General features: G+C 45.4%; 1 protein-coding gene across 1 annotated transcript; it reads left to right on the top strand.

Moving 5' to 3' along the window:
• The first annotated feature begins 5464 nt into the window (after positions 1 to 5464).
• Positions 5465 to 7914, top strand: MYF5 (myogenic factor 5). The gene is made up of 3 exons (XM_048836798.2): positions 5465 to 5965; positions 6821 to 6896; positions 7197 to 7914. The coding sequence occupies exons 1-3, from the start codon at positions 5465 to 5467 to the stop codon at positions 7382 to 7384; spliced, it is 765 nt and encodes a 254-aa protein (XP_048692755.1). The 3' UTR covers positions 7385 to 7914.
• The last annotated feature ends 13890 nt before the right edge of the window (positions 7915 to 21804 follow it).

Raw genomic sequence — 21804 nt, 5'->3', positions numbered from 1 at the left:
TGCTGTATAGAAATAACAGCGGGCAGGACCTTTGGAAATCTACACTTCCAAAGAATATGGTTTTCCACACAAAAATCGATTGCTTTTGGTAAGAGAGGCTGACTGTTGTCCTGGCTCTCATGCAGAGCTTTTAGCTCGATCAGAAATATACAAAGAAGCTTTTAACCCCCGCCAGAAGCTGTTACTGTTCTTAATAATCTAGTTCAATGCCTAAGCATGTAAGAGGAGGGTCCCCATCTAGTACCACTCAAGCAAAACTCTCACTAGCTTTACTTTTCCTGAGTACAGAGGGTCGGATCTGGCCTTAAATTGTAACTCTCCTCAAAAGGAGAATTTCATGAGCATCTCATGCACACCTTGGGGGTGGGGGGGGGAGCTCTTTTTCTTCCTCTCGCTAACGGGTAGGTTTTATTCACATCCTAATATTGACGTCAAGAGACGATATAGTCCGGCTGTGTTTGGACCCCGAAATCCGTGTCGTTTCCAGCAACGGGGTAACATGAGAAATTGTTTGGAATAAGTTTGAGTAAAGAAGGTTTTTCATTAAATAAAGAAAATATTTCCCAAAGAGACTCCCTGTGACCTCAATGGCTGTCGCTGACATGCAAGGCTTCCCAATGAAAGTCCTCAGTGTGTTTGCAATTAAAATGTTTTTGTTTGATATTAATAACGGTAATCTTTACCTAAGTCTAAAGCCAAAGCAAACAGGGCCCTGGAAGCACAAAATCAAGAGGTAATAACTCGGTAAAGATAAGCAGTTTGTGATTTAATCTAGCCTCTTTCCAGAGGGGGTTGGGCGCAAAGTTATCAGGTTTAAACTAATGAAAGTGATTTTCTGCCTACATTTTATTAAATGTGGAGCAAAGCTCCTGGAACATGACTCCCCAGATGTCCCTTTTAAGGCCTGGCTCCTGCAGCTTCACCTGTATTGCATAACTCATAGCTTGTGTATTTATTTATATTGAGAGTAGTGGAGAGGGGCCCATTCATTTCATGATCCAACAGCTATTGTAATATACTATGGAATGAAACAGTGCGATCATTCACTTGACGCACTATAGACAGTCACTGCAGTTGAGGTTCCCCTGGGGACTAGAATACCCTGGTGGAACAGATGAAATGTGGGTACAATGGTGGTGGGGAAAGATAAAAGTAGATGAGACTGGGTTTAAATCCCCACTAACTACTGACGGACAAATGTAATGTTCTCTTCCTAAGTGAAAGGATGAAACGAAATGAAATATATTCAGATTAACAGAGAGTGGGCCCGCTTCTCTTTGGGGTAAAACTGTCACCAACTTCAGGGGCAGAGGAGCAGAGCCGCGATTGGCTCCGGAGTTGTTGATGAAATCCGAGAAGACCACGGCACACTGGTGCGATGCAGCTATATGCAAAGGGAAAAGTTTGAACGAACATTCATAAGGAGCACTTGGTAGGATCGTTATGTGGCTGTGGGGACCCAGGCTAGCATTTCGCCAGAGCTTTGCCCTTTTATGGCAAGTGTGGCTGTTTTCACCGGGAGGAGAGAGAGAGAGCTGGAGGTGTGTGAGAGGGCTTGAATCACTCAGCCATGTGCTCGCTTGGGTTTCCCCTTCTGTAGCAGCGGGGACTAGCAACTTTTCCCATTCTCAAGGCTGCTAAAAACCCTCGTGTCCCTTTGATCTCTCTTGGGAGTCCCAGAATGCAAGCAGAGGCCAATGTCTTCTTCAGCTGGCTTTTATACAAATCCTTCCCGCAGCTCTGGCAGGTACTAATGTGTTTACTTAGGTGCGCGCAGTTCCCAGAGCTTGATGGAACCAAAAGTTTAGCACGTTGTTGGAATCCTCTTAATACAGGTCCAACTGGGAAAGAGTTTTTGCTCCTAGTTAGTTCTGGAGGCGGATTGCTGAAGGGGACCTCGGCTGGCACGGTTATTACTGACATGGCTATCTATCCAGGAGCTAAAACTTCCACCGGTTTAGCATTCCTAAAAGCAATTTGAACTAAAGGAATAACACGTCACAAAATGAATCTTGCACACCATTAGTGATATACACTGGGACAAATCCTCCTCCTGCAGTCTACGCTCAGGCAAAAGTTCCACCGACCCCAATTGGGATTTTGCCTGAATTTTCGAGAACAGCTAATTTCCTCTGTATTTTCTTGGCTGGGATTGTAATGTGTATTTTTAATAAAGGATGCCCCCAAAATAAAACCTCAATAAGTTTAGACTCAGCTGTTAAATATTTGTAGTCCTGACCCCTGAGTTTTCTCAGACAAATTCAATGGGAGTTTTGCTTAAAGTGAGGACTACAGTAACTGCCTCTTGGCTTCAGCTGTCGTTACAATTAATTATATATAAGATCTGGTGCTTTTAAAGTACAACATTAACACAGCCCCAACAAGGGAAATTGTGTTCTGCAATCAGTACCCCACACACATTGGCACACAATCTCTTCACTTCTCACGCCCCAGTAGTTAAACTTCGGGTCATATCTGTAAAGATGGTAGCAGTATGTGATAATATTTTCACACACTCATATTTACATTTCATTCCTACATGTTTTACGCACATGTTGTCAAATTGAACTATGTAACACTTCCCTTGTTTGGTTTGGTGTTTCATTGTTTTGTTCTGTTTTTCGAAGTAAAGTTAAGCCATTTCAGAAGAGGGGAGAAAGGTCATGAAATAAAATCTGATGTTCAGTAATTTTGCTCTTTAAAAAAAACCTATTCCTTCTTTTATAGTGGGAAAAAAATAATCGTAAACGAGTCAAAAATGTGTTATAATATTTAAAAGTGCGATTCCTACTGGCTGAGGGACGCCTTTGAAATGCTGTGTTCTTTTCTTCTGTGAAGATTTCTTGCTATTAAAAAAAAATCTCTCTCTATTCTTTTCTTTGTTTTAACAAGAGTTTAAAAGTTGTGTTGTCCCATTCTCGGCACTTCAATCCCCAGATCTGAGATTCAATCTCAAAACCCCACCACCCCTCCGACCCCCTCGCAGCAGCCTCATTAACCAACCTTGTAGTTTATGTTTTTTCCTGCTTCTTTTAGTTTTACTCGCCGGCTTTGCTGCACGTTTGCAAATTTGTTTTGAGATCGCTTTCCAAAAGGAAGCTGGCACCTCTAAGGGATACTAATTACAGATTTTCCTGAGTGACAGCATCTTTTTTCCAAAGATTCAGGAAGAAGAGAAACAACCTTCAGAATTCCCCTGAGACTTTTGGGAAGGGCCCATTTCCAAACAACCGCAAACAGTCTGAATAAGGCGCTACAGATTCGAATGCAAGGAGAGACACAGATAATATTGTGTAAGGCACGCCAGAGGGGGTTGGCATTGTTACTACAAAGTATCTTGTACACCCTTGGAGAGAAACCACCGAAAGCTGATCAGACCAGTGTAACTAGCACTTTAAAGACCAAGTTTATTTGTGCGCAAAGCATAAATCTGTAAGCAGGTCTATTTTAGCCAGCCTGAACATGCTACATTAAAATACCCGTGTGCTACACTCCAAGAAAGTCTTCAAGTTACGGCTGACCAGAACCGCCTTATCTGGCTGATGATTTCTTTCAGAACCACTGAGAACTGCAACGTTTCAATCGTGGTCAGCTGAATGTCAACCCGGACTTCAATGGAGAGAGCTGAAATTCAGAGCTTTCCTTTTCTGTAACTCTAGTCCTTTATCAGCCCTATGGCTTTAATACAGTATTCATTTCAAAGGGGGCTCGCTGCCCGTTTATGGCCCTAAATAAACTGGAACAGGACAGATGTAGCCTTTCCAACTGCTGAGATAATTATGTTCCAACTTTTTGAAAGGGTGTGGGCAGGGTTTTATTTATTCAACCTTCTATTTCTTCCTCTGATATATTTTAAAATCGGTTTTCACCTTAAAGCAATAATAACATCCCCCCAAGGGAAGTGAACAGTTATCGATCAGTTGTCAGATGGATTCTCCTCTGGGTGGCATGGAGCTTGGGGTACACGGTACAAAGAGAGACGTGGCTTTTCCGGCTACCTGCTCCAAACTGACGCCCAATCTCTCCTTTTCAAAAGTGTTCGCGGTTCACAGCCTGCATCAAGGCAGTAGTTTAATCACCTTGCTGACACAGAATCCCCTGCCAGGCTCCTTTACTTAAAGGGGGTTTGAATAAAATCACTAGACCAAGAAGTAAACTCACTGGCTATGTCAGCTGCTCCTTCAGCGCGGTTAGTCAAAAATATTTCTGCAGGGTACTGAGCATAACTGGCAGCGCATGGGAATTTCTGAGGGGTCGTTTGGAAACCGTTTTATTTAACCCAGATAACACATTTTCCTAACATATAAAAGCCAGCTGAATGTGGCCAAAGGGTTCCTGCGCTTTGGCAAAAGCCTGTTAAATGGCTTCATTACCACTTTAATGGCCCTTTAACAGTTTCAATGATCTGCTACTAGGTCTCTGGAAGGCTTTTGTCACCGACTTGTGTAAAGTTACTCGGGGATTGTGGGGTTAGAAATTTTACACTTCCAGGAGGGGTTTGTTGCACTGACAGCTGGGACGCATCTGTAACGGTACAAGTTTGTCTGAAGGCAGAAAATTAGCAAACCCAAAGCACGGCTCTTCTAGTGCCTCCAGCACCAGCAGGCCACAGGGAAGAGAGCAAAGGGTGGAAGAGAGATTTTCTTAGGCAAACAAATACAATTGTCTTCTGTGAGTACCGTTTCTGACATGATCAGGGAGCACTAAAACCTGACATTTACCTGAAATGCCCCCTTTCATTGTTAACTGACAATATTATTGTTACGCAGGAATGATTTTCTAGCTTTGTCTTTTTTAAAAAAAAACTATATAAATAATCGAACCAAAGGGCAAAACATCCCCCAGCAAAATGAAGAAAACGGATCACACCTATCCAAACAAAGTGAGCCCGTCTGGTTCGAAGTGTAGCATTGATTGTGAGAAAAATCAAACGATTAAAAGCGTTCACCATTTAATTCCCGTGAATATGACGAATAAGGTGAGACGGTATCCTATTTACTCCATGCTGTGTTGGAAGAGGCTTATATGCAGGAAATGTCACGTATTAGGGTTTCTTTCCCTCCGTTCCTGCTCTTTATTTTTCACACCAAATTGCGAATCTCCTACTTTATTCTAACTTTTGAGTCACTACTTCGAAAAAGTCTATGCAAGTTAAAATGTAATAAACTCATCAGACAGTCAAAAGGAGCGGTGCACAGCAAGCTGTCTCCTGGGGATTGGAGGGGGTTTGCCCAGACAGCCCCAGTAGGGGTTGTGGAGGGATATGCTAATAAAGACTAGCCTCTCTGGACCAGCCTCCCATAACAACATGTGTATATAAAGAGCCCCGTGCCCCAGAGAAAGGACACTTTGTCTCGCATCCATCCTTACTTAGGAACTTGCCCAAGAAAACTGCAGTGTGACTTGCTGAGCCTGGCTCGCTGCAGTCCAGACCAAGCATCGCTCTGTATTAGGGGCTGTAAAGATGGAGGTGATGGACAGTTGCCAGTTTTCTCCATCCGAGTTCTTCTATGACAGCTCCTGCATCTCTTCCCCTGAAGGCGAGTTCGGGGAGGATTTTGAACGGGGACTGGCTGCGTTTGGAGCCCACAAAACAGACGGCCCATGGTCTGACGAAGAGGAGCATGTCAGAGCCCCCACAGGGCATCATCAAGCCGGGCACTGCCTCATGTGGGCTTGCAAAGCCTGCAAGAGGAAGTCCACTACCATGGACCGGAGGAAGGCAGCGACCATGCGCGAGAGGAGGCGACTGAAGAAAGTGAACCAGGCTTTTGACACGCTGAAAAGGTGCACCACGGCCAACCCCAACCAAAGGCTCCCCAAAGTGGAGATCCTCAGAAACGCCATCCGGTACATCGAAAGCCTGCAGGAGCTCTTGAGAGAGCAGGTCGAAAACTACTACAGCTTGCCAGGACAGAGCTGCTCTGAACCCACCAGCCCAACTTCCAGCTACTCGGACGGGATGGTAAGAGGCGGACGTTTCGCTCACTCTTTAGGTTGTGAAGGTGCCGACACAGGCAGGTTACTCCGTGACTGCTTTGTGGTCTAAAGGCAGAAGAGTGAAAAGGGGATGCCTTTATTAAGATCCCACGGAAACACTAAGTGCGCTTAGGAAACGGTCCCTTTCCAGGATGTAATTCACACGGTGTTCTGCACGCAGACAGCCTTGCGGTGCTGTGGGGTGGGGGACTCCATATGTGCAAAGGGGGCAGCTTTGTTGCCCTGCAGGGGATGAAGCTAACTAGAAACCAAGCTCCTGGTTAGGGATCACAGCGTTCACCATTCAACGCTCGTCAATTCTCCTTCGTGGTTTGTAGCCGAGCTGTCACGAAACACCGCAGGGAAGGCGGAGAACTGAGACTAGGGAGTGAAGCCTTTGCTCCCCCCCCCCCCGACCCCCCAGTAACTTTACAGTCTTCATGACAAAACTAGAGGGCAAGAGGGGAACCCACCCAGCTGAAGCCTGGCCCAGAGGAGCTGTTGATGCGTTTTTTCCCGAGCGCGTTTGCTCCACCGGTGCCAGGTTGTAATGTGCTCTCGCTCTGGGAAAGTGTCCTCTTCCTGACTCGCTGCGCCTTCCTCCGGCTACCAAGCCATTCTGCATGGCTAACGCGGCGCCCATTGCGGGCGGGCTCGCCTTTTGCCACGCTGCCCCTCAGCCACAGAGCCGCTGGGACCTGAGCTCAAGTAAGCCGAGGTGCCGGGGAAGCGCGAAGGCGCGGTGGGGTTTTAGGGTGCCCCCCCCCGGCTCAGGGCGTTGGAAGTCAGCGGGCAAAGTCGCCCCCCCGGGTTCCGTGCGCTCATTTCTTGTCTCTTGCAGGCTGAATGCACCAGCCCGGCCTGGCCCCGGCGGAGCGGCAGTTTTGACGCTGTCTATTGCCCGGACCTTCACACCGGTAAGACTGAACACGCTTCCCGGGCCAGCTTAGTAGCGCAGCTGCGCCCTGGGTAAGGTGGCCTCGATGTAGCTCGAGAGGCAACATCTGCCATGAGTTTTCACACTCCCGAGCTCTGTGCCAGCCAGGGATATTTACAAGGGATGGTGTGTGTTGCGTGTCGGCGCCCGGACTCCCCAGGGCTGGGTGGGGCTATGTACCTGGGTTGGAAATTAAATCCTAGCTCATTAGTGAGTTAATCCACGTTTCTTGATGCATGTAAGTATTTACCGATTACTTTCGCCTTACTCTGTTCCCCAGACAAAAGCACTACCCTGTCCAGCTTGGACTGTTTATCCAGCATCGTGGATCGTATCTCCTCCCCCTCCGATCAAGCGGCGTTGCCGCTTGGGGACACCGCCTCCCTCCCTGCAAACGCCAGCCTAGAGTCCCAGCCGGGCACCCCTAGGACCCCTCCTCATTCCAGGCTCATCTATCACGTATTATGAGCGCTGAGACTTGAAACCAACTCCCTCCACTGCTTTTATGTGGGGAGAAAGGCACTCACCCCAGGAACAGCCGCGCCTCTCGGCGAACGAGCTATGCACGTGGAATCCAGGCGGTTCAACCTGTGGATATAAAGGAGAAGCTTTTTAAACTGTACATTTGTGAATAATGTTGCCACGAGACGTATTTAACTAAAGCATTCTTGACACATTTTAGTACTTGTCTGACTTTTATGATATTGTTACCGGGCTAACTTTTTGGCGAGGGTAAACACTACTCAGTAAACAGAAGCGGCTTCCTGCAAAGTTTTTATAGCGATGCTGACATTATATTTTCATACTGGTATTTCTTAACTTTCTTGGGGCGAGGAGGCACTTTCATTCCACCTGAAACAGCAAAGCAAGGGAGAGCTCACTTGCAAACAATATTAAACACGTTCCTCTCATCAGATACAAATGTATGAAATACACAGACAACATTGTTGCCTACTGCTGTATATTTTGTTATTTCCATGCATGGGATGCTTTTTGTTGTAAGCACGTCAGTATTTCTGGGGGGGGTGTTCTCAAAATAAAAGCAACTGAAATTGTCAAGGGCTGGGAATACATGGTATTCTGAAAAATCCTGCTATAAATCAAATGTGTTATTACAGAAGTAGTTCCTTTTGTGGTTCTTTAAATCAGTTCCAAATATTCAGGACTCTAGCCACTTTTTTATGATTGGTAGCTCTTTCATATGCTTACCAGATCTTTGAATTCACCAGGCTAATAATGGGATCGCACATTGCACATTTAATCTAGAGGAATCCCAGACCCTTTTACAAACTAAAGCCTTGGGCCTGCAAAAAGTTAGGCTCACGTTTAACTTTAAGCCTGTGAATAGTCCCTTTGAGTTTGGTGGCACTACTCAAAGCACCTGCATACATGTTTGCAGGACTAGAGCATAAAGGTACAATGCAGCATTCCCTATGTGAGTGGCTCTTCCTCATGCAAGTAGGGATGTCCATAGGACTACTCAGTAAGCAGGGGTTTGCAGGACAGGCCTTTAGATTGCACATTAATAGCAGAGATTTGCTCCTATTGACATTAATTGCAATGGGAGCAGAACTGGGCCCCACCTCTGCAGTCCTTATTCTGGCAGACCCCCGCCTCCCATTTATTTCTGTGGGAGTAAGGGTGCAGTAAAAATTACAGGATTTGGCCTTAATACTACATTGTCAGTTTACCATGTGTCAACTGCATGATTTGGCTCTTATATTGTAGGCAGACTCATAGATGGGGGAACTAGGGGTGCTGGGGGTGGTACTGTATTGTACTGCCCCTGTCTTGAAGTGGTTTTCATTATATACTGGGTTTACAGTTTGGTTCAATGGCTCTCAGCAATCCCACTATATAAATTATTCCAGCACCCCTGGGCAGAATTGTACTGTCTGTGGCAAAGGACTACCAATGTAACAGAGTAGAAGTGGGAAGCATTGATAAAAACAAATTCCAAACTATCCCTTTTTTCTTGCAATGCCCAAACTACAGTTCACAAGGTTCACAAAACACATTATTTTGCCCACATTTTCTTTGTTCCACCTCATATGACGGAAATGCATGCATAATTCACAGATGGCAACAGAATCACACGGCACTAGAAATCACCAGGCAGCGTTTGCAAAATTATGATCTTTTAAAAAAAAAAATTTCCTTTCATTTACTAGGTCGCTTCAGTGAACATGTTCTACGATGAAAAGATTCCAGCCATTAGTAATGCTCTAGCTATAATCTAAGAATGTCTTCACAGTAACGTCCAGAAAAGAAAGATGGATTCTTTCAATAGCGCTCAAGAGTATCTAGCATGAGAAATTATCCTCTCAGTGTCAGGTCTCATGGACGAAAGGTGTGTAAGCTTTACTAGCATGGGCTTATGGATATATTTGGCATATTCATGTTATTGTTAGCAATGGATGGCTCAGAGCACTAGTAATGGGATACAGAGCCTTTCATGTCTAGGGACTTATCTACACTGCAGGCAGGCTGTGTGTTATCTCCTGCACCTTTGCCCAAACCCCCAAAGCCCTCAGACACTCATTCAGGGGAGTGTGGAGCAGAACACATGTTGACCAGTGACCCATTCTTACCTACTTTCCCACTTTACAGTGTGCTGATAGCAAAGGGGGTACCACCTGGCCTTGAGCCAACATAATCCTACACAGCCATTGCCACAATTCCCTGAACTTGTATCTTCTTGCCCTTCTACCTACTCACTTCTCACTTGCCCTCTGTGCACTGACAGCTACATGGCATTTAACCTGTCTTTTCCCATGCAGTTTAATTCAGTTTCTGCACAGCTCAGTCCAGCTCTGCCAAACAGCAAAAGGCCCACCACAGAGCATGCCGCTAGCTAGATGGAGGAGCACCCTAGGGTTCTAGTTAACTGTTGGTGTGAGTACTCCAAAGATCATGATTTCATCCACAGCTCCAGCAACATCCACCTCTATGAGACCATCTCAAAGAGGCAGGCAGAGCTGGGCACCCACCAGCCTGGTGTGTAAGACTGGGAGTGTATCAAGCACCTTAAGCAGCTGGATTAAAAGCCAAGGAAGGGAGCAGCAGGTTGGACACTGAGCTGACAAGTTACTCTTTCTGTGATAAGCTGGACCCACTTGCCACCACCCTGAGCACAGAGGTCACCATCTTGCATGAGGGAGGTCTTGTTTACAAAGTGAAGGAAGAGGGAATAGCAGTGGAGGAGAGCCCAGTGGAGCCGGTATGAAACTGGAAGTTTAGAGTAAGCCCATGTGGGCAGACAGGCAAATGGCCATACTGAGGCAATTATCTGAGGGCCTGTTTGGGGAAAGATCTGTGAAACAGCCTGGAGAGGGAGTGGTACACAGCCAGGGGTCAGATCTGTGCGTGGTAAGTGCTGCCCACTATCTTTGTTAGTGTTGTAGGAAATTATAGTCTTAAAAAGGAGGGATTTCTTGGTTATGACCAATAAAATTATTGTTATGGAGGATATTGCATGCTAGTAGGTTGTGTTTAGCTTTGATTGAGGGGGTAAACGATGACATTCCCATAACCCCCCTTTCCTCTGTCTGTCCCTGCCTCCAGTCACATGGATGTGTGGTGGCGGGAAAATTACACACATCATTAGTAGCTATTTCAGAGTATTGTTGTAGTAAATGTTAGCAAACTATTTAAAGGACTGCAGGTCTGGCAAACATGAACACATATTTATAAATATATTGCTCTTTAGTAACCCAGTCACACCAATCTGATTATATACGTTTATACCTAGCCTATCAAACCATTGTCCCACATCTTTGTCCTATAGGAGACAGGATAGATTATAAATCCCAGGGGCCACAAGATGTGACAAAGGTTCTTTTATCCTCAGTGTCTGTCTCTCTTGCTCTGTCCATTTGCAGCAACCTGTCCATTACAGGCAGGGGGGGGATGTGAGGATGGGGGAGCCGGGGGAGAACTCTGCTGATGGCAATTCTCAGCAGCCTAACACAGTATGCTGTTAATAATCACCTTAATTTTCTTCCACTCCTGGAAGGTGATGCTTGAAAATGTTTTTTATATAAGGTACTGCAGCTTGTCAGACAGATTCCTTGGCAGGGCAAACTTGCTCTGACTGCCCTGGTATCTCACTCAACTTCTTCACTCAGGATATACTGTTCAATCACCAGCCATCACAAAACCCCCTTGCCATAGATATTTGGGTTTCCTCCACTTGCCTGGAAAAGCATCTCCTTTTTCCCAATCTTGTACTCGGGACAGGGTGATGTCCTGTTCGGCTTTGGTGGAATTCAGCCCAGGTTGGTAGAAAGTGTGACCAAAAATTATCACTTGATTGCTGTTTTGCATCTTCTCTGAAGTGAGCTGGTGAACTCAGTCTATTTCCCTTTGGAGATACCTCCTCACCATAAAAACTACCATCACACATGGCACTAACTGGCTGTTTCAACTAAAATGCTAATGAGTAAATGTGTGTGGACTGACTTTACTTAACTATCCTGTTCAAGTTTGGTAGGATAGAGCGGGGACAGCTGCACTACTGACATGGGGCATGATCTGGCAAGTACTCTGTGTGCAGAGCTGTCACTGACCTCAAGTTAATTTTGGTTTACAGGACTGGGCCCTCACTGTGTGACTTTGGTGTATGTCATTTCTCTTCTCTGGGCCTCAGTTTGCCCCTCCTTAGGTGGGGATAATAATGCACAAGTACTACCCAGGGAAGTTGTGAGTTTAAGTAATTATGTGTAAAAGTGCTTTCAAAGCCTTAGACAAAAGGGGATACAGCAGTACAAAGTGTTAATACCCTGTAATATCATTATGAACATTCCAATCCTTAAACTCTTTCAGTACCAGGTAAATGTTTTCAATCATATGCAAACTTTTCTTAATATACATTTAAAATTTAGGGTTAATGTATGATCACTTCCTCTCTGTACATTCAGTGAAATACATTCAGAAAAACAGGAAAGTCAATGTTTTTATTTATAAGAACACTTCTCTAGGAGGGTATCCCCGTACACGCCTGTTGTTACTTTGCTATGCAGATTATTGAGGCCAAATGAAAATATTTAGGTGAAAGGTAGTTCTAGTGTTCTGCTGATCATTTAACATGATGATTAAACAATTAGATAAGCTATAGAACATACTCTTTTACTTCTGCACTTTACTGACCTTGGCAAGTGACCTTCTTTCAAGTATGCCGTGCAACACTGACAAATCACATGTTCGTAATATACACCTCTCTTTGGCTAGCAGACATTTTAAGAGTGACAATAAAGGTCAACACCTTTGAGAACTAGCTCTTCACTTATTGAATGTGTAAAAGTATACAGCGTGCCGTACATTTGTTAATATCCTTAACAGCAGTAACATGCTAGACTACAATTGGAGGGGCATTTTATGAAGTTTAGGAGATCCAGATGCAGAGTTTAGCAGGCTTCTAAACAAAATGGTTATGAGTCCATAATGTATAATCCTTGGATATCTGACAGTGTTCTAATTTTCCCCACCCATGTGCAGAATGAATTTTGTTAAGTGCATCAATGTGAAGGTGATGTGTGACACATCACCTCCATAATGGTTCACAAAAATAATTCATGTGGTGGGGGTGAGACCAAGGGGTTTGGGGTGTGGGAGGGGGCTCAGGGCTGGGGCAGAGGGTTGGGGTGTGTGGGGGTAAGTGAGGGCTCCGGCTGCAGATACCGGCTCTGGGGTGGGGCCAGGGATGAGGGGCTCAGGGCTGGGGCAGAGGGTTGGGGTGCAGGGGTGTGAGGGCTCCGGCTGGGGGTGAAGACTCTGGGGTGGGGCAGGGGATGAGGGGTTTGGGGTGAAGGCTGCCCTGGGGCTATGGTGGGGAAGAGAGGACTCTCCCCAGCTCTTTCTCCCCACAGCAGCACCTGGGCTGGTGGGAAGGGGTGCCTCTCCCTGCCAGGGCAACTCTGGGGCTGGGGCAGCAGGAGAGACTTCTCTCCCACATGTCGGGGCTGGGTTGGGACCAGGGGAGGGGTGCCTCTCCCAGGGCCGCGGCAGGTCCATGTCAGAGCTGGACTGGGGCTGCGGGAGAGGCGTCTCTCCCACGGCCACAGCAGATCCAGGCCGGGGCTGGCTTGGGGCTGGAGGTGGGTCTCGTCTCCCACGCCCGCGGCAGGTCTGTGGCTGGGCTGGGTTGGATCCGGAGCTGGGGGAGAGGACGCTCTCTCGCCGCCGCAGCCCTGAGCACTTGCACAGTGCTTAATCGGCTGTTGTGCAGCGCACAGGTTAGCGGGAACTTTGATATCTGATGTAAAAAGGAGTATGTTGTGCCAGCAATGCCCCTCTGCCATGTACATTGGCCAAACCAGACAGTCTCTATGAAAAAGAATAAATGGACACAAATCTGACATCAGGAATTATAACTTTCAAAAACCAGTCGGAGAACACTTCAATCTCCCTAGTCTCTCAATAACAGACCTAAAAGTGGCAATTCTTCCACAAAAAAACTTCAAAAACAGACTCCAATATGGAACTGCAGAACTGGAATTAGTTTGCAAACTGGACACCATCAAATTAGGCCTGAATAAATACTGGTAGCAGTTGGGTCATTACAAAACCTAATTTTCCCCTATTGTTACTCACACCTTCTTGTCAACTGTTTGAAATGGGCCACTCTCATTATCACTACAAAAGTGATTTTTCCTCCCTTGGTATCTTGCTGTTAATTGAATTGTCTCCTTAGACTGACCTCCCACTTGGTAAGGCAACTCCCATGTTTTCATTTGCTGTGCATTTATACCTGCTACTGTATTTTCCACTCCATGCATCTGATGAAGTGGGTTCTAGCCCACAAAAGCTTATACCCAAATAAATTTGTTAGTCTCTAAGGTGCCATAAGGACTCCTCATTGTTTTTTTGATGTTGTTGTAGTCATGTTGGTCCCAGGATATTAGAGAGACAAGGTGGGTGGGGTAATATACTTTATTGGATCAATTTCTGTTGGTGAGAGAGACAAGCTTTTGAGGTTAGAAAGAGCTCTGTGTAAGCTCAAAAGCTTGTCTCTCCCACCAGCAGAAGTTAGTCCAGTAAAAAGGAGTGCATGTCACTAGATCTGAAGCCATTCCTAGAGCCTGTGGGATGGGTGGGAACAAGATTTAGAATTATTGGTCCCTTAGGAGTTTTGTTGTGAAGACCAAATTATGAGCATTCAAAGAGGCAAGGGATTGAAAGCAAGGCATTGAACTCCCTGTACAATCATACTGACAGCGTCCCCATTATTTTACACAAGGATATCCCCACAGGTTTGGAGGTACATGTTACTGTGGAAAACAACACTCCCTGAGCTCCAACCAACCCTCCCTACCCCATGACATTATCTCTTAAGGCGTGCAAAACTCCAAAGCCGCACAGGCATACAATGTCTTCATCTCACCCATTTGCCCTGTGGATGTCATTTCATCTCAAACGAAGACAAAATGTGAGCATGTTTTGCTGTATTTCTGCAGTTTTCGTGACCTTCATCCAATATATTGAAGGGCATGATCCTGTCATATTTTTGTAAAAAATAAATAATATTGTATTTGGGTATTAGCTGGACCTCGCTGAAACAAACTTTCTGCTTCAAGTCTTTTTAAACAAAGGTTGTTTGTTTAGGACTAAAATTCATCTTTTGTTCTTACTTTGTGTTAAGCAGTGTTCAGAAGAATTTAAGCAGCTGTGCATGTTGCTCTGTGAATAACTTCTTTTACCTCTGGACTACTGATTCAAAGCCTATCAGAGTTCTCCAGTGAAAATGAATTCTCTGATCTTAGTTCAGTTCCTAGTCCAGAGCAGATCCAAACACTCACTGCAGAAATGACAAAACTAACATATGGAACATGACAGCCATGCTCTGATTTGTGACATGACTGGTAAATACTACACAAGAGAGCACAAGTTCTACACTGTGATGTATCAACACCTGTAGTTACTGTCCATTTCAAATTAATATTTAGGATTAGTGTGAGAAGCAGTTCTTTACAAGAAGGTCGTGGTATATGGATCATTTGCCTTCACTGGTGTGATGAGAGTGTTGGAAGTACTGTTCTAAAAATTTATACTTCCTGAAACTAACTGGCCCCTGTCAGAAAAGTTGCTAAATGGGTCTTATATGTCTTAGTTCTAGGAAATACTGCCTCTTCTAGGGCTGTATTTCTGGGAATTTCCATCTATGTGGTGTACAAATTTGGGTGTGTGTACTCTAGCGAGCACTTGTGGTGCTTGCTTTAGTTAAGGTTGAAAAATAATTTTCATCAGCATGTTTTCAATCACTCGTAACTTTCTTAAACTTTGATCATTTGAGTTGACATTTTCCATGCTTGGCGGAAAGTGAGAGAAAAAACTGTTTAACTTTTTAGGAATTATGTGTATGAAAATACACATTTTTCACCTTGAAAAAAAAAATCACTCCCCTCCCCCCCTTGTCCCCTGCCAACAAGGGTAAAGCTTAAAAGTGGCAAAACTTTGAAACACAAAACCCAGTATGTCATTACTTCCTCGTGAGTAGTTTGTGCTTTGCTATGCTGCAAAGAATTTGGCTATCGAACAGCAAAGTTATGCGTATTAGGAAATGTGCACGTGAGCCAAAGAAAGTTTTTGTGAGCAATGACCACTTTTGATGCAAACATGCTGGCTTTAAGCCATCAGAACTTTAGAAGGCTTGGACTGATTGTCCTCAAAGAAGGCTTAATGTTTAGGTCTCAATCAGGTCTACAAAAGAAGACAAGTTTGTGAATGCTAGCGTCAGTGGTTTGATGGGTGGTAGTTCAGTGCTCATTTGATACACAGGGTGGAACTATTCGCCTCAGTATACACAGAAGATCACTATGGATCACTCCACAAGACTGGAATCTGGGGCCCTAGGCACACCACAACATACACCATACATATTGCTCTGTGAAGAACCTCTTTTCCCTCTGGGCTACCACCCAGAGAGCCCAGGGCAGTGGCATGGCAGCCCTTCCCTCCTCACCCCGCCCCAGGGGCAGCGGGGCCCCCTTTGGAGCAGTACTTACTCCAACACCTGGGGTTTATCCGTCTGAGTTGGTGGTCTGGGTTCATTGCACTCTTCTCTTCCTGCCACACAGAGATATGTTGGAGTGGTGTTGGTGGGACAACCCAGAGCAGTAACTCTTGGGCTTAACTCTGATGTTCTTATGTTGCACCTCTCAGAGGTGTAAAGTTGTCTTCAGAATCAGGAAGATGCTTCTGCATCAGTTATACTCAGTTTATGTTTTCTTCACAAGCTGGAGGGCTGGACATATTTTATTTAAATGAAAGCTGAAATTCTAATGAAAGGACATGACTTCAGGAGCTGGGGCTCTGACTCTCTGTGAAAGGAACACTACTATACTGCCCTGGGTGATTCCCTTGGCATGTCACCAGGGTGCGTGATGACAACCTAGTGAGTCAAAGGCATCAGACTGTTTAGGCCTGCTAGACTGCCGCTCTTACTTTGTGGGGTTGCTCTTTGTTTTGTTAATCTTTTTCCATTAACATGCATATGTTTTGCCTTCATTTTGTTTTCTATTAAGGAAAAGGAATCCCTGCAAACAACTATGCTAAGAGACTGTTAAGGTTCTACTATGAAACACTTTAAAATCAGGAAGTGCAAAAGTTAAGCTGGAGCATGGTGTGCTTGTGTGTCTGCATTATGATAAAGAACCAAATCATGGATTATACCAGGGATTAATTTGGCGCACTGCCTTTAATGATGTGATTACACATTATTTCATAAATACTAAACTAAGAATAAGTTCTTAAATCATATTCAACAAATTATTTCTACATTAGACACATCTGTGCCTACCTGAGTGTAAAGCACGCACCAGCAAATAAACAGATGTTCCACTAGGGGGCCAGATTCAAGTGTAATATCCATATTACATATCTATATCCGCAGCAGGTCTCCAAGGTGAACAGCCTCTGGCATGTTAGAACAATGTAGGTAAGGGAAGTCAGCAAGCCGGATCCGTAACTTCAGGATAAGGATTGGCTCTAAGGGCTGGGTCGGTCGGGCTGGGGCGCGAAGCGGGGCTGGGCGCGAGCCGCGGCTGGACGAGGCGCTGCCCTCTCCCGGGGGGGCGGCGGCGACTCTGGACGTGAGTCGGGCCCTTCCTGTGGATCGCCCCAGCTGTGGCGGGCACTGATCGCCTCACCCCCTCTGCGGGGATGGGGGAGGCCGGCGTTCTGCCTTGGCCGGCGCCTAGCAGCTGACCTAGAACTGGTGCGGACCAGGGGAATCCGACTGTTTAATTAAAACAAAGCATCGCGAAGGCCCACGGTGAGTGTTGACGCGATGTTATTTCTGCCCAGTGCTCTGAATATCAAAGTGAAGAAATTCAATGAAGCATGGGTAAACGGCAGGAGTAACTATGACTCTCCTAAGTAACTATGACTCTCTTAAAGTGTTCTACTTTGGGGAGTTGGGCTCTTGAGGCAGGAAGAAGCAGCTTCTCTGAGGAGGGGGGTTGTCTCCTCCTGAGCGGTGGGGCTCTGGCTGGATAAGGAGGTTGCACCTCTCCTCTTGAGGTTCGCTGATTCTCTCACTAGTCTGCACCGTTTAGGGGAAAAAGACATGGTTCGCCACTGATCCTCCTACTCTGGTCTAGTTACTGGGGCAGCAAGAATAACAGATCTTTAACCTTCCCACAGTGCCCGCCGATCGCCACCTATATGGTGGTGGCCAAGAGGATCTGCTGCCCTGCCCCACAGGGTGACTGGGCTGGAAAACACCCTGTGGCAGAAGCCAACACTTCGGTGTTGAAAAACAATATGATGGCCGAGCCTCCGGGTTCGCAGCAAACCACCCTCCATTGCGTAGAGAATTGTGGGGTTCTCTTGAACTACCACCTACGCCCACATACTCGCCAGAGCGGGCGGCGACAGTTGCTCTTCGAATGTAAAGGGTTGGAAACCGGGAAACTCCAGACCCTGAAAAGATTAGCTAAGTTTCCGAACTCTGTTGCCTGGGAAGGTTCTGATGACCACTGTTCCATGAGGTCCTTTCCCTCATGCGATGTCTTTCTCCATTTTCCTACTGTTCTTGACCAATCTATCTACCCGCCCGCCTCCAAGGGATTCTCGTAATGATTATATTAATCACGCTCGCTGTCACCGAACTTTACACTGGTTGGACGGGCCACCTGGGGTTTGGAACACCCCGAATAACCTGGAAAAGAAACCCGCATGGGTTTGTAAAATAGCCAAATGCCTTGTCATCTAATTAGTAATGCGCATGAATGGATGAATGAGATTCCCACTGCCCCTACCTACTATCTAGCGAAACCACAGCCAAGGGAACGGGCTTGGCAGAATCAGCGGGGAAAGAAGACCCTCTTGAGCTTGACTCTAGTCTGGCACTGTGAAGAGACATGAGAGGTGTAGAATAAGTGGGAGGCCTCCGGGCTGCTGGTGAAATACCACTACTCTTATCGTTTTTTCACTTACCGGGTATTAGAAACACTCCTACTCCACTTGATATCAACAATGATCCTCTATTACCCCATTTAACTTTTCTGAATCTGTTGTAGGTGGTTGAAGTAAGTTTTTCTATGTAGTATATGTAGTTTTTACATGACTCATGTTCCCGAACTCCCTCTTTGTTCCCTGTAGATTTGAATGAATCTCTATTGAAATAATGTTTCAGTTTGAGGGGTAGTTCTTTTGACCGAGTTGCAATTTTGAAGTGTCTATATATTGATATAATACCATGATTTTGACTGGATTGTCTCAGGCCATGAAAACGGTGGGTAAAATTTTCAAAAGTTCCTTAGTAATTTAGGAGAATAAATCTCATTTTCAAAAGTGATTTAGACTTTTAAGAATCTAAGTCCCATTGACTTTCAGTGAGAGTTAGGCTTATAAATCCTTTAGGTACTTTCGAAAATTTTACCCACTAAATCATTGTTGTCACCAGATGCCACCATGGTGCTCTGCTCTGTTCAATGTTGATAACAGTTGGCTGCGTGCATGTGTTCCCTCTGTGTGCTGCCCTGGCTCTGCGCAGATCGCTGACACAGCGGACCCTGAGAGAACACCCAATGACCACAGACTCCGATAAGGTACGAAGGCACCTGGCCAGGTTTATTGTCAAACAAAGCACAGTAATAGTTTCCCGCAGACTCTACAGAACATACTACGAATATGTGCCCCCGACAATGGACTGGCTCAGTCCGTGGCTGGATTCTCCACGGCCCCCTAGGCCAGACAAAGACAACCCTTCAGGGGTACATTTTTATACACAGGTACAAACAAGTTACACATCACTCCCGACGTATAGAGGTGCAACCCCTCTACATGTTAGGGTGCCGCTTCTCACCTTGCACATTTTGGTTCGAACAAAACAACTCTATCCATCATATTACCCTCCTCCCCCTGTCTTTAGGATGGGTCAGTATGTTCCTTGTTATCTATGTGGAATGTGCTAATACTGGAATGTTCTGGTATCATCCTGGCACATGTTTATATTACTAGGGCTTAGTACCTTTTAGATATGTGTATATTTGCAACATCAGCATTCTTCTTGCCAGCTCCTGTGAGCAGGGCCTCCCTCAGGCTCATAGCTTAACTTTGCTTTATGTTAGCAAAGTCTTGACCATTACTTGAGTTCAGGCCTTAAGTTTCATACCGGGCCTTTGACACAAGGGTTTATGTTTCAGGGCCTCATCTTACCACAAAAGTTTACAGGAGCCTTGTATGTTCAGAAAGGCTGCAGCACTCCAATTTCATTGCCTATGGAAACTGCAGTATTGCCAACCACAGGCGGTCGAAATCAGAGTCAAGCCCCCCAAAATCATGAGAGTGACCAAAAATCATGTGATTTTAATGATAATAATGTTTTTATTTGCCTATTGTTTTGTGAGTCTTTAGAGTTCACATTTTCAAGCTTTTCTCTGCAACCACGAAGACTGGAAACTCACTCTCCCTCCACTCCCCTGGAAAGCTGAGATTCGGAAGTCACCCCTCGAGCTGGTTGAAACTCAGAATTTCTGTTCTTTGGGAAATTCTGATATTTCAAAGAAGTTTTCGTTCCAATCCAGAATGAGAACTTAAAATGCTGACATTTTTCATTGCAAGGAAATTCTGAAAGTTTTTGTTTAAGCAAAATTGAATTGTTTCAGTCTGATTCTTTTCAAAATGAAACAGAGCAGCTGGCTGCCCTGCCTCCCAGGAACTCCTCTCTGTCCTGACAGCCAGAGACTTCTTGGGCTGCTCCTGATTCCAGGAGAGTCCTCCAGAGTTGAGATCAGCCCAGGGAGTCCCTCACCATGGAGAAAGGAGCCTGGAAACCCCAACTCCAGCCATTCAGGGGGATCCTGGAAGCCCTGAGAGCACAGGCTCAAGCCTAGGCTTTCAAGGCTTCCAGCACTTTCAGACTTCCTGCCTCCAAGCGGGGATCCTGGAGGCCCTGGGGTTCCTGACCCTTGCCAGTTTGTGTCATGCGGCTGCCCCAGAGCTGTGGACCCTGGAAGCACAGGCTCCCTTGCAGCCCACCAGGTGAGCTGGCAGGAAACCATGAAGATTTTTGGTGGAAGTTTGGAAGTTCGTCAAACCCGTTATGTCTCTGTGAAACATTTCACGCTTGGCAAATCAACATTTTCAGATGAAACCCTATTTTGTCAGAATGTTTCCAAACCTCTCTAGTCACCACATGACTTTGTGGACCTGGGCTTTAAGAAACACTGTGAGACTCATGAGAAAATTGTAAAAGTTAGCTACATTGACTGTGGCACCAACAGAGTGCAAGAAACACCTCAGTGAGCCACATGTACCTGCAAGTTGCATACCAGAGAGTTAGATGCCCTGACATGCCTCTACATGCCATCTGACGGGTAGCAGAAAAAGAGGAATATTGTCGATGGAGATTGTGTATGTCAAAACCCTTGCCATACACCTAGGCTGACTGTTATGCAAATGTCTGGGAGTCCAATATAGTATCCTGGGAAATATAAGTTAAAATGTGAATAATACTAACATATTTGATTAGTGGAAATGTAACCTGGTTAACCCCATGCCTCTGGGAAAGTTACTGTCTCTTTAAATGGTGGTGCAGCTTGGACAGTAAAAGGAAGTGGGGGACAGAAATGGGAGGAGAGTAGCCACATGCCCTAGAAGGGGCAGCTCAAAAGAAGGCAAGAGATGCAGGATTCATGGGTGAGAGAGCTGGGAAGGAGTTTGATAACTGAAGATCCTCATGCTAAGCATTAAGAAGGAGAGAAACTGTGAGTAAACAAAGCCAGAGACAGCTGTACCCTCCCACAGCCTGAAATGCACATTTTTCACAGTGGAAAAAAATGTCTCATTTGTTTATCACCAGGGTAAAATTCAAAAGTGGCTGACCTTCAACACATGAAACTTAATATGATTATGTCTTCTAAGGAGCAGTGTTTACTTTACAAACAACCTGGCTCTCAAATAAACTTACAAATGTGTGAAAATGTGCTGTAATATGTGACCCAAAAAGAAAATGACCAAGGATTCTCTGGAGCAGCTTATTCCAATTAGCCATGGAAAAGAGACCTTTTCCCAAATATTAATAGTATTTGTTCAGTCTACCCATGACTTTTCTGTAGCGCCTGTCACCATAGTATGTGGGAGGCGTTGGGGGAGTGTATGCATTGTTTTCATGTTTGATTTAGTAGGTTTCCTTTCAAGCATTTAGTAACTACAGCTACTAACCAAATGAGAGAAAACGTCCCCCAATAAAAGTGTATACACCTAGCGCCAGGTATGGAGTAGGAAACCACAGATCTAGTTCTAGCAATTGGTGGAAAAACGCCTCCTATAAAGGGGGAAGGTTTATCAAACCCACTTACCCAACTCTGCTGTAGCAGATACTCAAATGCCACATTTGGGACATGGAGTAGGACTGGGATTTATGACAATGAGTAGGATTTATT

This window comes from Caretta caretta, chromosome 1 (genome assembly GCF_965140235.1).
Source record: "Caretta caretta isolate rCarCar2 chromosome 1, rCarCar1.hap1, whole genome shotgun sequence".
Lineage (NCBI taxonomy): Eukaryota > Metazoa > Chordata > Testudines > Cheloniidae > Caretta > Caretta caretta.
This window is presented reverse-complemented; position numbering and strand designations above follow the sequence as displayed.